At 35.8% G+C, this 17,084-nt stretch overlaps 1 protein-coding gene across 3 annotated transcripts in view; it reads left to right on the top strand.

Moving 5' to 3' along the window:
* The window catches only part of LOC139979620 (uncharacterized), a 53,364-nt gene that overhangs the window by 4,132 nt on the left and 32,148 nt on the right, over window positions 1-17,084 (top strand). Inside the window, exons 1-16 of one of the 3 annotated variants that reach the window (XM_071990597.1) lie at window positions 329-564; window positions 1,618-1,697; window positions 2,610-2,858; window positions 5,687-5,899; window positions 6,273-6,488; window positions 6,879-7,094; window positions 7,481-7,690; window positions 8,079-8,303; window positions 11,709-11,927; window positions 12,313-12,537; window positions 12,921-13,139; window positions 13,526-13,750; window positions 14,139-14,357; window positions 15,399-15,617; window positions 16,007-16,231; window positions 16,615-16,833. In XM_071990597.1, coding sequence (XP_071846698.1) covers window positions 2,672-2,858; window positions 5,687-5,899; window positions 6,273-6,488; window positions 6,879-7,094; window positions 7,481-7,690; window positions 8,079-8,303; window positions 11,709-11,927; window positions 12,313-12,537; window positions 12,921-13,139; window positions 13,526-13,750; window positions 14,139-14,357; window positions 15,399-15,617; window positions 16,007-16,231; window positions 16,615-16,833 — 3,037 coding nt within the window. In that variant the 5' untranslated portion in view covers window positions 329-564; window positions 1,618-1,697; window positions 2,610-2,671. Of the gene's footprint in view, window positions 1-328; window positions 565-605; window positions 648-1,617; window positions 1,698-2,609; window positions 2,859-5,686; window positions 5,900-6,272; window positions 6,489-6,878; window positions 7,095-7,480; window positions 7,691-8,078; window positions 8,304-11,708; window positions 11,928-12,312; window positions 12,538-12,920; window positions 13,140-13,525; window positions 13,751-14,138; window positions 14,358-15,398; window positions 15,618-16,006; window positions 16,232-16,614; window positions 16,834-17,084 lie in introns of those variants that run through there. The other 2 variants (XM_071990598.1, XM_071990596.1) reach the window with 2 other exon arrangements.

Below are 17,084 nucleotides of genomic sequence, written 5' to 3'. Positions count from 1 at the left end.
TATACATATATATATATATATATATATATATATATATATATATATATATATATATATATATATATATATATATATATATATATATATATATATATATATATATATATATATATATATATAAAATAAGTTAGTTCAGCATAACTAAAAATGGAATAAGCCGATGGCAGACGACAGTAGCCTAAACAGTTGTCAGAAAGCATGCAGTAGACGAAGTTCCCAAGGCTCTCATGAAGACACCGTGACTGTAGTCTGTAGGTGGGATAGGAAGTAAAATTTAGCGATGTTCGCTTTTTCAAAAATACTCGGTAACAATTTATTTCAAATTATTTCGAATGTTTATCATACTCTTTACTACTTAGTTTAAAGGAAAATATAAAGAACAAATCAAAGTATAATTCTCAAATACTTGAAATGGAAATAGGCTAAGCAGATGCAGACGACAGTAGCCTTTGCTATATGTCAGAAATCACGACAGCCTAACGCGACACGGAGAAAGAACCCCGCTGGCCAGCTTACTATTCCATGTACGATACCGATAAGGGCAGGGGTCTGACTCGGCTAAGAGTAAGAAAATAATACTTATGTATTCCGTGACAAAACAGCCGAGAACCGAGTACATGTCTTTTGAAAAAACGATCTGGCCCATGGTAGGGTAGAAGTGAATAGCCTAACATAACAAACAAGTAACAGTATCACAGGACTTAATTCGCCTATGCTTCATATTATCCTAAGCTTAATTTAAACTATACTATATTACTAGCCTAAGCCAACGTTTATCGTTGTTTTAAATGTAAGAGTTAGAGTAAGAGTCTACTGAACATATATTGTACTGCATCTGCAAAATCAAGAAAAACCCTTTTTCCTTATTTTGCACATGGCATGCACTTCTTGGCCTTAAAGTTAAACTATGCAACTACAAATAGAAATGGTTTTCTTAAGGCCGTGGCTATTCTTACAACTAGTCGTAACAATTATTTATAAACTATTCTTATGACATCGGCGAATTCAAAGTAAATAAAGCAACTGCGCATGTACGTAGTAGGGGTAACTCTAAGTTCTAACCCTCAATCCAACCCTAACCGGAAATTATTGTTACTCCTAATCGTAAAAATAGCCATGTTATAGCAACTGCGCATGCGCAAAAGGGAATTATTGTTACAACTAGTCGTAAGAATAGCCACTTTGTTTTCTTAACTTTGCAGATGCTCCTTTCTATTATAGTGCACATGCATGTTACTCTGCTTATTCCTGTACATTGCAAAACTTCAAAGTAGATATGGTTTTCTTGATTTTGCAGATGTCCCGGGGCCATTCTTTTATCTTGCACATGTATGCATGTTACTGTGCCAATTGCTTATTGGCATTATAGTATCTAGGCTAGAAATGATATTCTTGATTCTGCAGATGCCCCTTTCTCATGTTAATAGCTTATTTTATTTTTTGACCTGACACTTCAATATATATTATGTGTTTTCTAGACTTTTTATTGCTTTGATTTCTCTGTCTTTTTATTTTTTTTAAGGTTTTGTTAAGTGCCTAGAGGTCGTTTGGTATATGGCGCTAAATTAAGAACTTATTTATTATGATTATTACTATAGGAAATTCTTTATTTCCCAGATGCTCCTTTCTTCAAGACACAGGTGTCTTATATCAGAGCCTAGCATCACAGCAGGTTGTGAATCAGGCCTTGGGCTTTGGTAGGTTATAAATTTAGTTTTTGCTTTTGCAATTAAAAGTATTTTATCGAAATAGATGTTAAGGAGTACTGTGTTCAATGATATTGACAGACTTTCAATTCAATGATTAATTTATTTCAGATTGAAAGATTAACTCATATAAAGAGTAATAAGTGATTTCACTATCCTCCACATAGCTTTGAGTCACAATAATAGTCCTTTAAACATTTCAGATGAAAGTTCTTTACATTTCATCATTAGAATTGGACAACAATTTCCCTTTAAACTCATGAAACTACTGTGTTTCTTAGACATAGATATATAACTTAATAAGTTACTCTATACACATAGGGTCTTCTGAAGGTTTGGTATCAGTTTTTGCATGTGAAACAGTGCTCAACTGTTGTAAACAGATCTTTGATCTAACATCTTGCATGGCTCCTTTGGTTCATAGATCAGCATACTTTAGTACTTAATCACTGAAGTTACAAATGCTTGAGAATTGAATAATATTTGTATGCAAAGTTGTATTAAATGGACTGTATGGGGACACACAAATGCTAGATATATTGCAATGGCCACAACATTTCTGACACTTTAATTGATTTTTCCATAATATTGTGACATTGTGTGTGTTCACAACCATTCATTTTATATAAATGAGCAATGCCAGGTCGACTCAACAAAATATACCTGTATGTTCACTTTATAGTTTCTTTGTTGTTAAAGTTATTTTAATGGGAAGGAATCATTGGTTTTCTGATTCATCACCCCTTTATTTTGTGATTCTCGTGAATGTAGTTTCCTTAACAGGGACTGATGTGACAGTCATTGCTCCAACTGAGCATTATGATGCTGTTGGTAATCAGCTGCATTATAATTGTTTTCGTTCAATTTCAGTAACAGAGCATATATATTCACTTTTCATTCCAGGGGCTGGTCCTGTGATCAACAACTGTCCTGGGAATATATTTCTTCCTTTAAGTGAAGCTACCATGGTAGTAGGTTCATCTGTAACTGTTCCATGGATGGCACCTACTAGCACCGGTGTTGCCAGTAATAACAATCCTGTAACTGCTAGTACATCGATTGAACTTGGCAGCCCTGCAGCGCTTTTCACATACATATTCTTCTCTGGAGGCGGTTTCTCTACGTGCAGCTTTACTGTAGAAGTGAATGATGGTAAGTGGAATATCAGTTATGAAAGAACACAGCTTGGTGGGAAACAGTTTGTAATCTCTTAAGTTGAGCTACCTGCCTTTTGTTGTGAATATTGTGGAGGGTGCACAAATTGTTATAATTTGCTAAAACTAGAGGGGGCACTTGTCAGATCTACTGTGATTTGAAGCAACAGTGTCAGAAACAATTATCAAACTATCAACTATTGAAAAAACTTGTAAAGTGGCAATGGAGTCACTCTAATCTCAAATCTTTGCCACCAAAGTGATTTCTTCAACAGTCTTGGTACCATTCTTCTCTGTTTACAAACAGCTTTTCTGACCTTTTGTTTTCTTTTACTTTTGTTATTTCACAGTTAGGGCAATATCCTTGCCTTAAGCTACCATAATGGTCTGAAAGTAGTTCACACTGTTTACTCCAGTGCTTTATAACAAACTGTGATCTTATGTGTGTTTAGGCCTTTATTTATCCTTCACACACACGCACTAGTTCTTTCTTTTTGGGAAGGCCAAATTGGAAGTTTGAAACAGCTGAAGTTCAGGTGATTTGCTGGTGAATCTCCCAAATTCCTCATAAAGCATGGCTTATGGTTTGAGGTTTAGTTGAGAATAGTGTTGGAAATTGAACAGCACTGATAGAGATACTCAAAGACAAATATAGTATTGTCATTGTTTAACTACTGTAGACAATGTTCCTCAATTGTTTAAAATATATGCCAAATTATATATTAGTCATTGACACAATCAACTAGTTGTAGACAATTATGCACAACATTTACTAGGAAAATTGGCAACAGAGTTTATGACATGTAACTGCCATGTAGCTGGCATTCATTTAAAGATGAACAAATTTGTGTAGACTTACCACAGTCATTGTACTTGAAAGTTGAATGTTGGGTAGTGTTGAAAAGTTGATAAGGAAAACATTCAACATTGCTCAAGTTAGTCTTGTTGTTTCTTTTCGAATCATGTAAAAGGTGCTGTGATACCTACTTCTAACCTATGAATTGAATTTGCTTCTAGGGCACAACAAACTGTATGACAACACATTTTTTTTTGAAATTTTGACTTTTTGAAAGAAAGTCACTAAACTGTACAAGGGGAACAAAGACCCATTGGGAGATATAAGGGCAACACTGCATATCTAGGGTAGAAGGCTTTGGGACAGTCCCACACAATTCAGTCTGCTTCCAGTGATCAATCACTAGCATAGCATGAATATCACTTCCATATTGAGCTTCCTGCCATAGGTTTAAAATATTTGGACATAATGTTTCGCCAATAGCAACAGTTTTTAAAGTGGTTTATAAACACAAATTATACTGGTGTGCTGTCTGATGGTACACTGGTCATGTAATGCTGCATTATATGCCTTTTATCCGATGATCACATGTTCCATCCATATAACATAATTTTAAAAAGAGGTTATCCCACGAGTGACCAGGAAATTGCTGTTACAAGCAATTGGCCGCTGCCGTCATTAGGCCCGAACAATAAGATTAAAAATGTTTATAATTGAATACTTTTAATTTTGCTTCCTTTCATGTCATCTCATCATCCTGTCAATTAATGATCTATGGTAGCACAGGGTTGGGAAACCGTGCATCCATCCAACCAGGTTAACAATACATTTGCTGTCTCATCAGGCAAAATTCCTGCACACACATACAAGAAAATGAATTTATTATAATAAAAAGAAGAGGCTAAAAGAGCCATTTTAAACAATGATTAAAAAAACATATCATTTAGACATTTTGTCACATCTCCATCATAGACAACAGACCATACAAAATGCTTCAGACTGATTTTTGAAGGTGGTGGCCTTTACAGCAAGCCAACTTGTGCAAAACTTGTTATGGTGAACATTAGTTACACTTAAATTTCGAACTTGAAAAGGTGTGAAAATGCTCTGCTTCACGAATAATGGTGGGAAATCCCCAGTATTAGCAAAGTATCAGCAGGAAATTAAGCAAGGTTTTCCAACCCTATGCTTCCATTGATGAGCTAAAACTACAAATACCCATCATTTAATTGGGTATCCATCATCCAGTCAGTTAAATATATGTCTGCTTGCATTGGTGAGATAAAACCATCAATAATCTAATTGGGTACTTTTGATGAGTTGAAACAACACATATACGTTCAATTGGGTACTCATCATCCAATATCCTTGTTTTGAAGAGCTAAACCCACATGCATATATCCATTATTTATGTGGGTTCTTTTGATGAAGTACCTTGCTGTATCTAATTTAAATTTAAAGTTCATCATCGTGTCAGTTAATGGTACCTGCTTGTATTGATGTACTAAAACACATCCATCATTATTGGGCACTTTTGATGAGTAACATTAACATATTCATCTGTTACTTGGGTACTCATCATCCTGTAAGTAAATGATAACTGCATTCTTCTGCCATTGAGGGGTAAAAACATCATACATCTGTCATATAGTTACTTACTCTTCAACCTGCCAGTTAATGATATATGGTTGCATTGATGTATTAAAGATGCTGTACGTATTATTGCATTGATGAATTAGGAAACATTCTTCTTTGAATGGGGTACCCATCATCGTGTAAGGGAATGACTGTACAGTATGCTTGAATTAATAAGATAAAAATTGTATCTATGTGATTATATTGGAGACTCTCTATCCTGTCAGTAAGTGACTTATAGTTAAAAGATAATGTGGAAATAAAATCAACTGTGAAAATTTCTTCTGATCCTGCTTATCATCACGCAATCAGCAGAATCACTCTTGACGAGCCTATATCCCTTTCTTCAGGACCTTTCACATGATTGTCAATATATCTTAATTTTTTGTCACTAGATACAACAACAACTATGCTTTCTGGTTGTCCAGTTGGCACTGTCAACAGTTTCACAACATCCCCTACTTGTAATGATGCTGTACAAGGTACTCTAGCAGTCACTTGCAACCCTCCAGCTGGAAGCACTTTCCAATCAGGAACTACTTCTGTTACATGCTCATGCTCAGATAATCTTGGCTCATCAGATGTCTGTATCTTCAGTGTGTTTGTAGGTAAGAATAAATACAAGACTTACGTGACATATAATCTCATTAAATTTCAGTTTATATTGTTTTCTGTAGAGCCAAGGAAATTAGATGAGGACATTAGGCAACATTGGTCATTGGTAACACACTATGTATCGTTTGGAGATATAAATGTCATTTCTTCTTATACTTTTCTCCAGATTCTCACTGTTGAAACAAAAGCACTACTTATAATTAAATCTACAACACTAAATTAGGCCTTTATGCTGGAATTTCAAATTAGTACTCTAAAAATACAATTGTGGAATTCAGAAACTAAGACTGCTTGCTACTTTTTGAAATCAAATAATCTCATATATTTTATATTTCTTCAAGTTGTGGTTTTCTTTTGTTCATTCAGCAACAGCAAACACTGCACCTATGCTTTCTGGTTGTCCAGTTGGCACTGTCAACAGTTTCACAACATCCCCTACTTGTATTGATGCTGAACAAGGTACTCTAGCAGTCAATTGTAACCCTCCAGCTGGAAGCACTTTCCAAGCAGGAGGAACCACTGTTATATGCTTTTGCTCAGATAATTTTGGCTTATCAGATGTCTGTACCTTCAGTGTTGTGGGTAAGAATAAATACAAGACTTGCATTACTTATAATCTCATTAAAATTCTCTTCGTGTTCTTTTATTTTCTGTAGAGTCAAATGAATTTGTTGAGGACTTATGGCAGCATTGCACATGGTATACGCACTATGTAACTTTTGGAGCTATATTCAGTTATAAATGTCATTTCTTCTTATACTTTTATCCAGATTCGCAATTTTGAAGCAAGAGCACTACTTATAATTAAATCTAGAAGACTACTTAAGGTCTTTATGCATGAATTTCAAATTAATACTCTAAAAATACTAGAGCGGAATTCAGGGAAAAAAATTGCTTTAATTCTACTACTAAATTAAATAATCTTGTATATTTTGTATTTCTTCAAGTTGTTGTTTTCTTTGGTTCATGCAGCAACAGCAAACACTGCACCTATGCTTTCTGGTTGTCCAGTTGGCACTGTCAACAGTTTCACAACATCCCCTACTTGTAATGATGCTGAACAAGGTCCTCTAGCAGTCAATTGCAACCCTCCAGCTGGAAGCACTTTCCAAGCAGGAACTACTGCTGTTACATGCTCATGCTCAGATAATTTTGGCTTATTAGATGTCTGTACCTTCAGTGTTGTGGGTAAGAATAAATACAAGACTTGCATTACTTATAATCTCATTAAAATTCTCTTCGTGTTCTTTTATTTTCTGTAATTTAGTCAAATGAATTTGTTGAGGACTTTAGGCAGCATTGCACATGGTATACACACTATGTAACTTTAGGAATTATTTTCAGTTATAAATGTAATTTCTTCTTTTACCTATATCCAGATTCTCAATGTTGAAACAAAAGCACTGCTTATAATTAAATCTAGAACACTAATTTAGGCATTTACGCATGAATTCCAAAATAATACTCTAAAAATACTATGGAATTCAGAAAATAAAATTGCTCACTACTTCTAAATTAAAAAATCTTGTATATTTTGTATTTCTTCAAGTTGTGGTTTTCATTGGTTCATTCAGCAAACACTGCACCTATGCTTTCTGGTTGTCCAGTTGGCACTGTCAACAGTTTCACAACATCCCCTACTTGTAATGATGCTGAACAAGGTACTCTAGCAGTCAATTGCAACCCTCCAGCTGGAAGCACTTTCCAAGCAGGAACTACTGCTGTTACATGCTCATGCTCAGATAATCTTGGCTTATCAGATGACTGTACCTTCAGTGTTGTGGGTAAGAATAAATACAAGACTTGCATTACTTATAATCTCATTAAAATTCTCTTCGTGTTCTTTTATTTTCTGTAATTTAGTCAAATGAATTTGTTGAGGACTTTAGGCAGCATTGCACATGGTATACACACTATGTAACTTTAGGAGTTATTTTCAGTTATAAATGTAATTTCTTCTTATACCTATATCCAGATTCTCAATGTTGAAACAAAAGCACTGCTTATAATTAAACCTAGAATACTACTTTAGGTCTTTATACATGAATTTCAAATTAATACTCTAAAAAAAAACAATTGAATTCAGAAAATAAACTGCTTTCTACTTCTAAAATCAAATGATCTCATATATTTTATATTTCTTCAAGTTGTGGTTTTCTTTGGTTCATTCAGCAACAGCAAACACTGCACCTATGCTTTCTGGTTGTCCAGTTGGCACTGTTAACAGTTTCACAACATCCCCTACTTGTAATGATGCTGAACAAGGTAATCTACAAGTCTCTTGCAACCCTCCAGCTGGAAGCACTTTCCCAACAGGAACTCCCTGTACTACTGTTGTATGCTTTTGCTCAGATAATCTTGGCTTATCAGATGTCTGTTCCTTCAGTGTGTGTGTAGGTAAGAATAAATACAAGACTTGTGTGACATATAACCTCATTGAATATCATTTTATTTTATTTTCTGTAGAGCCATGGGAAATAGATGAGGACATTAGGCAACATAGGTCATTGGTGAAACACTATGTAACGTTTGGAGTTATATCCAGTTTCAAATGTCATTTCTTCTTGTACTTTTATCCAGATTATCAATGTTCAAACAAAAGTACTTCTTATAACTAAATCTAGAACACTAATTTAGGCCTTTATGCATGAATTTCAAATGAGTACTCTAAAAATGAAGTCAGGAATTAGTTTGGATAAGGATTATGTTCCTAGTGGAGGCGATTATAGGCGTTTTGAGAGCAAAATAAGTGATAGTCATAGTTCTAACTTTAGGAGGCATGCTAAGGTACATAGTTTCAGGGATAGGCTGAAGATTGTCTTTACCAATGCTAGAAGTATTCGTAAAAATTTTGCTGAATTTACTGTGCTTCTCGAGGATCTGAAACCGGATGTGTTTGGTATCACCGAGTCTTGGTTAAGGGAGGACATTGATAGTGCTGAGGTTTCTCACCCGGGGTATGTTGTGTATCGTCAGGACAGAAGGGATACTCATAATGGGGTTGGTGGGGGAGTTTTACTGTATGTTAGGGATGACATTGTAAGTGTTGAGAAATCTCAGTTGCAAGGGTCTTTTGTTAATTCTGTCTGGTGCGAGTTGTCCACAAACAACTCCAAGAGGTCCAGGGACGTTATCACTGTAGGTGTTGTTTACCGCTCTCCTAACAGCAGCGATGATAATGATGTCGTGCTGTTTGATTCAATTAGAAAGGCTGCTAAAGGTGATGTTGTTATAATGGGCGACTTTAATTTTCCTGACATTAATTGGATAGATGGTTCTAGTAGTAGGAAAGGTAGTAATTTTCTAGATGTTGTGCAAGATTGCTTTTTACATCAACATGTTACTTTCCCTACTAGGGGGGATAACATCCTGGATCTTGTTTTGAGTTCTAATCCAAGCAATGTTGTTGATTTGACCGGTCTAGGAAAACTAGGAACTAGTGATCATGATATACTAGCTTTTGATGTTGTTTGTAAGGTCGTAAGTTCTATTAGCAAGGAAAAAGTACCTGATTTTTCGAGATCAGATACAGAGGCAATTGAAACTTTACTAAAGGGTACAGATTGGATTAATTTGTTTAGTGATATGAGTGCTTCTCAGTCTTGGATTTGTTTTGCTGATAAATTAAAGGTCATTATGGAAAATCATGTTCCGTGGAAGAATCGTCGTCGTAAAAGCAGTATGCCTCACTGGATGAATAAGAAAGTTAGATGTGCAATTAGGCAAAAACGTAGAATGTGGAAGTTGTTTAGGAGGACTAAATCTGAATCTCTTTTGGCCAAGTTTAAAATTCATCAGCTGAAAGTAGAATGCTTAGTCTCTGATGCAAAATTGAATTTCGAAAAAAGCATCGCCCTAAAAATTAAGGATAACCCAAAGGCCTTCTTTTCTTATGTCAGGTCTAAGCAGAAAGTTAAAGATGCAATTGTTTCCCTTAGGGCACCACAGGCTGATAAGATAGTTACTGATAGTCAGGATCTTGCAGATCTTTTGAACGACTATTTTGTGTCGGTTTTCACAAGGGAAGATACGAGTAGTATTCCAGATTTTCAGGGGGGCAGTGATAGGCCTAAACTGGATACGGTCTTATTTTCGGATGACGTTGTCTTAAAGGAGCTGCTTCGTCTAAATGTTTCTAAAGCTTCTGGACCGGATGCAATCCATCCGTATTTGTTGAAGACTTTTGCACACTATTTCTGCGTTCCACTCTCGTTGATTTTTAGTAAATTTATGGATGAAGGTTATGTTCCCAGGGACTGGAGATGTGCTAATATTACCCCAATTTTCAAGAAGGGTGATAAGACTAAGCCCTGTAATTATAGGCCCGTTAGTCTCACTAGTGTAGTTTGTAAGGTCATGGAGTCTATTGTTAAAAAGTCTTTGGTCTGTCACTTCAGCAGTCAGTCTTTGATCAGAGAGTCTCAGCATGGCTTTTGTCAAAAAAGGTCTTGTCTCACTAATATCCTTGAGTTTATGGAAGATGTAACAAGCTCACTAAATAGGCAGAGGTCTGTAGATGTTGTGTTCCTGGATTTCCAGAAGGCCTTTGATAAAGTTCCCCACCAGCGTCTTTTACTTAGGCTGAAGAGCATGGGTGTCAAAGGGAATTTACTGTCTTGGATCGGGAATTGGCTTGGTAATAGGGAACAGAGGGTGGTAATTAATGGCTGTGCTTCTTCTTGGCAGAACGTTACTAGTGGGGTTCCACAAGGGTCTGTATTAGGTCCCCTGTTGTTTGTTGCCTATATAAATGACATCGACGGAGATATTTTGTGTACAGCTAAGAAGTTTGCTGATGACACCAAATTGTATTCTGAGGTCTCTTCCAAAAGCGATTCTGAGAAATTTCAAGCGGATTTAGATAAGATTTTTTCCTGGTCTCAGGGGTGGCAAATGCTTTTTAATATTGATAAATGTAAGGTAATGCACATTGGTAGTAGTAACCAAAAGTTTACATACAATCTAAATGGTGTGGAGTTACAGGAGGTCTCTGTTGAAAGAGACCTAGGTATCTACATTGACTCGTCTCTGCAACCTTCCAAACATTGTCTTGAAGCTGCTAAAAGAGGTAATAGGGTTTTAGGTATGATCAAGAGGAACTTCAGTTTTCTGAAAGAGGACATCGTAGTTAGGCTTTATAAGCAGTTGGTTAGGCCTCATCTGGAGTATGCTGTGCAGGCTTGGAACCCTTATTTTGCTAAGGATAAGGAAGTACTTGAAAGGGTCCAGAGGAGGGCTACTAGGATGATTAGTTCCTTAAAGAGGGTTCCTTATTATAGGCGGTTACAACTGTTGAATCTCACCACACTGGAGCTTAGGAGGTTACGTGGGGACTTGATCCAGGTTTTCAAGATTGTGTATGGTTTCGACAATTTATCCTTTACCGACTTTTTCATGTTTGCAAACAGTAGTTGTACTAGAGGTCATTGTCTTAAACTTCAAAAGTCGCATAGTAGGATTAATATTCGGCATAACTTTTTTTCTAATAGGGTTGTGAATGAGTGGAATAGTTTGCCTGAGAAAGTTGTACTTGCAAGTAGTGTCAATGGGTTTAAGAATGCTTTGGACAAGCACTTTAAGCATTGTAATCGGGTCTGAGTGTTTGTGTCTTCAGTTTTTTTCCCTCTCTTTATAGGGTCCTTGATGGGGACTTAAGTGTCCCTCCTGATCCTTTTTTCTACTAAACTAAACTAAATACAACAGTGGAATTCAGAAACTTAGACTGCTTTCTACTTTTTTTAAATCAAATAATCTCATACATTTTATATTTCTTCAAGTTGTGGTTTTCTTTGGTACATTCAGAACCAGTAAACACTGCACCTATGCTTTCTGGTTGTCCAGTTGGCACTGTCAATAGTTTCACAACATCCCCTACTTGTAATGATGCTGAACAAGGTAATCTAGCAGTCAATTGCAACCCTCCAGCTGGAACAACATTCCAATCAGGAACTACTACTGTTACATGCTCATGCTCAGATAATCTTGGCTCATCAGATTTCTGTACCTTCAGTGTGTTTGTAGGTAAGAATAAATACAAGACTTGCATGACATGTAATCTCATTGAATTTCATTTTGTCTTCTTTTTTTTCTGTAATTTAGTCAAATGAAATATTTGAGGACTTTAGGCAGCATTGCACCTTGTTGATGCACTATGTAACTTTTGGAGTTATATCCAGTTATAAATGTCATTTCTTCTTATACTTTTATCCAGATTCTCAATGTTGAAGCAAGAGCACTACATATAATTTAACCTAGAATACTACTTTAGGTCTTTATGCATGAATTTCAAATCAATACTCTAAAAAAACAATTGAATTCAGAAAATAAACTGCTTTCTACTTCTAAAATCAAATGATCTCATATATTTTATATTTCTTCAAGTTGTGGTTTTCTTTGGTTCATTCAGCAACAGCAAACACTGCACCTATACTTTCTGGTTGTCCAGTTGGCACTGTTAACAGTTTCACAACATCCCCTACTTGTAATGATGCTGAACAAGGTAATCTACAAGTCTCTTGCAACCCTCCAGCTGGAAGCACTTTCCCAGCAGGAACTCCCTGTACTACTGTTGTATGCTTTTGCTCAGATAATCTTGGCTTATCAGATGTCTGTACCTTCAGTGTGTGTGTAGGTAAGAATAAATACAAGACTTGTGTGACATATAACCTCATTGAATTTCATTTTATTTTATTTTCTGTAGAGCCATGGGAAATAGTTGAGGACATTAGGCAACATAGGTCATTGGTGAAACACTATGTAACGTTTGGAATTATATCCAGTTTCAAATGTCATTTCTTCTTGTACTTTTATCCAGATTCTCAATGTTCAAACAAAAGCACTTCTTATAACTAAATCTAGAACACTAATTTAGGCCTTTATGCATGAATTTCAAATGAGTACTCTAAAAACACAACAATGGAATTCAGAAACTAAGACTGATTTCTACTTTTTAAAATCAAATAATCTCATATATTTTATATTTCTTCAAGTTGTGGTTTTCTTTGGTACATTCAGAATCATCAAACACTGCACCTATGCTTTCTGGTTGTCCAGTTGGCACTGTCAACAGTTTCACAACATCCCCTACTTGTAATGATGCTGAACAAGGTACTCTAGCAGTCAATTGCAACCCTCCAGCTGGAACAACATTCCAATCAGGAACTACTACTGTTACATGCTCATGCTCAGATAATCTTGGCTCATCAGATGACTGTACCTTCAGTGTGTTTGTAGGTAAGAATAAATACAAGACTTGCGTGACATATCTCATTGAATTTCATTTTGTCTTTGTTTGTTTTCTGTAATTTAGTCAAATGAAATATTTGAGGACTTTAGACAGCATTGCACCTTGTTGATGCACTATGTAACTTATGGAGATATATCCAGTTATAAATGTCATTTCTTCTTATACTTTTATCCAGATTCTCAATGTTGAAGCAAGAGCACTACTTATAATTAAATCTAGAATACTACTTTCAGTCTTTATGCATGAATTTCAAATTAATACTCTAAAAATACTACAGTGGATTTCAGAAAATAAAATTGCTTTCTACTACTAAATTAAATAATCTTGTATATTTTGTACTTCTTCAAGTTGTGGTTTTCTTTGGTTCATTCAGCACCAGCAAACACTGCACCTATGCTTTCTGGTTGTCCAGTTGGCACTGTTAACAGTTTCACAACATCCCCTACTTGTAATGATGCTGAACAAGGTAATCTACAAGTCTCTTGCAACCCTCCAGCTGGAAGCACTTTCCCAGCAGGAACTCCCTGTACTACTGTTGTATGCTTTTGCTCAGATAATCTTGGCTTATCAGATGTCTGTACCTTCAGTGTGTGTGTAGGTAAGAATAAATACAAGACTTGTGTGACATATACAGTAACCTCATTGAATTTCATTTTATTTTATTTTCTGTAGAGCCATGGGAAATAGATGAGGACATTAGGCAACATAGGTCTTTGGTGACACACTATGTATTGTTTGGAGTTATATCCAGTTTTAAATGTCATTTCTTCTTGTACTTTTATCCAGATTCTCAATGTTCAAACAAAAGCACTTCTTATAACTAAATCTAGAACACTAATTTAGGCCTTTATGCATGAATTTCAAATGAGTACTCTAAAAACACAACAGTGGAATTCAGAAACTAAGACTGATTTCTACTTTTTAAAATCAAATAATCTCATATATTTTATATTTCTTCAAGTTGTGGTTTTCTTTGGTTCATTCAGCACCAGCAAACACTGCACCTATGCTTTCTGGTTGTCCAGTTGGCACTGTCAACAGTTTCACAACATCCCCTACTTGTAATGATGCTGAACAAGGTAATCTAGCAGTCAATTGCAACCCTCCAGCTGGAACAACATTCCAATCAGGAACTACTACTGTTACATGCTTTTGCTCAGATAATCTTGGCTTATCAGATGACTGTACCTTCAGTGTGTTTGTAGGTAAGAATAAATACAAGACTTGCGTGACATATCTCATTGAATTTCATTTTGTCTTTGTTTGTTTTCTGTAATTTAGTCAAATGAAATATTTGAGGACTTTAGACAGCATTGCACCTTGTTGACGCACTATGTAACTTTTGGAGTTATATCCAGTTGGAGACCCCAGTTGGAGAACATTTTAACCTTCCCAACCATACCATTAACGACATGTCCCTACAGGGGAATGAATCCTTAGGTTGCCGTCCTGACCTAGTACGAATCAGCAGAGAGAGGCTGTGGATGAAACGCCTTCGCACCATTCAACCTCATGGGCTGAACATTCAGGAAGGACATGACTAACTTTTCCTCTGTGTCCCACCCCTTCTCCCTTTGTTTCCTCCCCCCCCCCTTCACTCACCTTCTCATAGCTCTCTTCCCCTCCTTTTTTTTTCTCCACACCTTGCTGTCTTTGTCCCTCTCCAGTTTATTCCCTACCCTGTTCCTTTAATCCTCTCTTTGTCCCTCCACTGTTTATCTCCTACCTCTCCTCTTCCCCTGAAGCTTTCTTCTCTCCATGCCTTGTCCACTTATAATCCCCTTTCACCCATCTCATTGTGTTCACCGTGCTAATTATCCTGTCTGTATTCTGTGCATGTTTTTGTCCCTTCTGTTACTGTACTGTTCCTTGTCATTTAGCCTCTGAAGAAGATCCTGCTAGGATCGAAACGTCAGGCCAACTTACTTTTATACATTCTATTACACAGGCTCTCTAGTGGATAAGCAGTTTGCTAACAGTTTTATTTTTATTTTTATTTTGGAGTTATATCCAGTTATTTATGTCATTTCTTCTTATACTTTTATCCAGATTCTCAATATTGAAGCAAGAGCACTACTTATAATTAAATCTAGAATACTACTTTAGGTCTTTATGCATGATGGCAAATTAATACTCTAAAAAAAAACAATTGAATTCAGAAAATAAACTGCTTTCTACTTTTTAAAATTAAATAATCTCATATATTTTATATTTCTTCAAGTTGTGGTTTTCTTTGGTTCATTCAGCAACAGCAAACACTGCACCTATACTTTCTGGTTGTCCAGTTGACACTGTCAACAGTTTCACAACATCCCCTACTTGTAATGATGCTGAACAAGGTAATCTAGCAGTCAATTGCAACCCTTCAGCTGGAACAACATTCCAATCAGGAACTACTACTGTTACATGCTCATGCTCAGATAATCTTGGCTTATCAGATGTCTGTACCTTCAGTGTATTTGTAGGTAAGAATAAACACAAGACTTGCATGACATAATCTCATTGAATATCATTTTGTCTTTTTTTGTTTTCTGTAATTTAGTCAAATAAAATCGTTGAGGACTTTAGGCAGCATTGCACCTTGTAGATGCACTATGTAACTTTTGGAGTTATATGCAAGTTATCAATGTCATTTCTTCTTATACTTTTATCCAGATTCTCAATGTTGAAGCAAGAGCACTACTTATAATTAAATCTAGAACATTAATTTAGGCCTTTATACATGAATTTCAAATTAATACTCTAAAAAAACAACAGTGGAATTCAGAAAGTACAACTGCTTTCTACTACTAAAATCAAATGATCTCATATATTTTATATTTCTTCAAGTTGTGGTTTTCTTTGGTTCATTCAGCAACAGCAAACACTGCACCTATGCTTTCTGGTTGTCCAGTTGGCACTGTCAACAGTTTCACAACAACCCCTACTTGTAATGATGCTGAACAAGGTACTCTAGCAGTCAATTGCAACCCTCCAGCTGGAAGCTCTTTCCCAGCAGGAACTCCCTGTACTACTGTTGTATGCTTTTGCTCAGATAATCTTGGCCTATCAGATGTCTGTTCCTTCAGTGTGTGTGTAGGTAAGAATAAATACAAGACTTGTGTGACATATACAGTAACCTCATTGAATTTCTATTATTTTATTTTCTGTAGAGCCAAGGGAAATAGATGAGGACATTAGGCAACATAGGTCTTTGGTGACACACTATGTATTTTTTGGAGTTATATCCAGTTTTAAATGTCATTTCTTCTTGTACTTTTATCCATCATTTGTTCAAACAAAAGCACTTCTTATAACTAAATCTAGAACACTAATTTAGGCCTTTATGCATGAATTTCAAATGATAACTCTAAAAACACAACAGTGGAATTCAGAAACTAAGACTGCTTTCTACTTTTTAAAATCAAATAATCTCATATATTTTATATTTCTTCAAGTTGTGGTTTTCTTTGGTACATTCAGAACCAGCAAACACTGCACCTATGCTTTCTGGTTGTCCAGTTGGCACTGTCAACAGTTTCACAACATCCCCTACTTGTAATGATGCTGAACAAGGTACTCTAGCAGTCAATTGCAACCCTCCAGCTGGAACAACATTCCAATCAGGAACTACTACTGTTACATGCTCATGCTCCGATAATCTTGGCTTATCAGATGGCTGTACCTTCAGTGTGTTTGTAGGTAAGAATAAATACAAGACTTGTGTGACATATAATCTCATTGAATTTCGTTTTGTCTCCTTTTGTTTTCTGTAATTTAGTCAAATGAAATATTTGAGGACTTTAAGCAGCACCTTGTTGACGCACTATGTAACTTTTGGAGTTATATCCATTATATATGTCATTTCTTCTTATAGTTTTATCCAGATTCTCAATGTTGTAGCAAAAGCACTACTTATAATTAAATCTAGAACACTAATTTAGGCCTTTATG

Source organism: Apostichopus japonicus, chromosome 14 (assembly GCF_037975245.1).
Source record: "Apostichopus japonicus isolate 1M-3 chromosome 14, ASM3797524v1, whole genome shotgun sequence".
Lineage (NCBI taxonomy): Eukaryota > Metazoa > Echinodermata > Holothuroidea > Aspidochirotida > Stichopodidae > Apostichopus > Apostichopus japonicus.
Note: the sequence above shows the minus strand (reverse complement) of the source record. Positions and strands in the feature narration are given on the sequence as shown.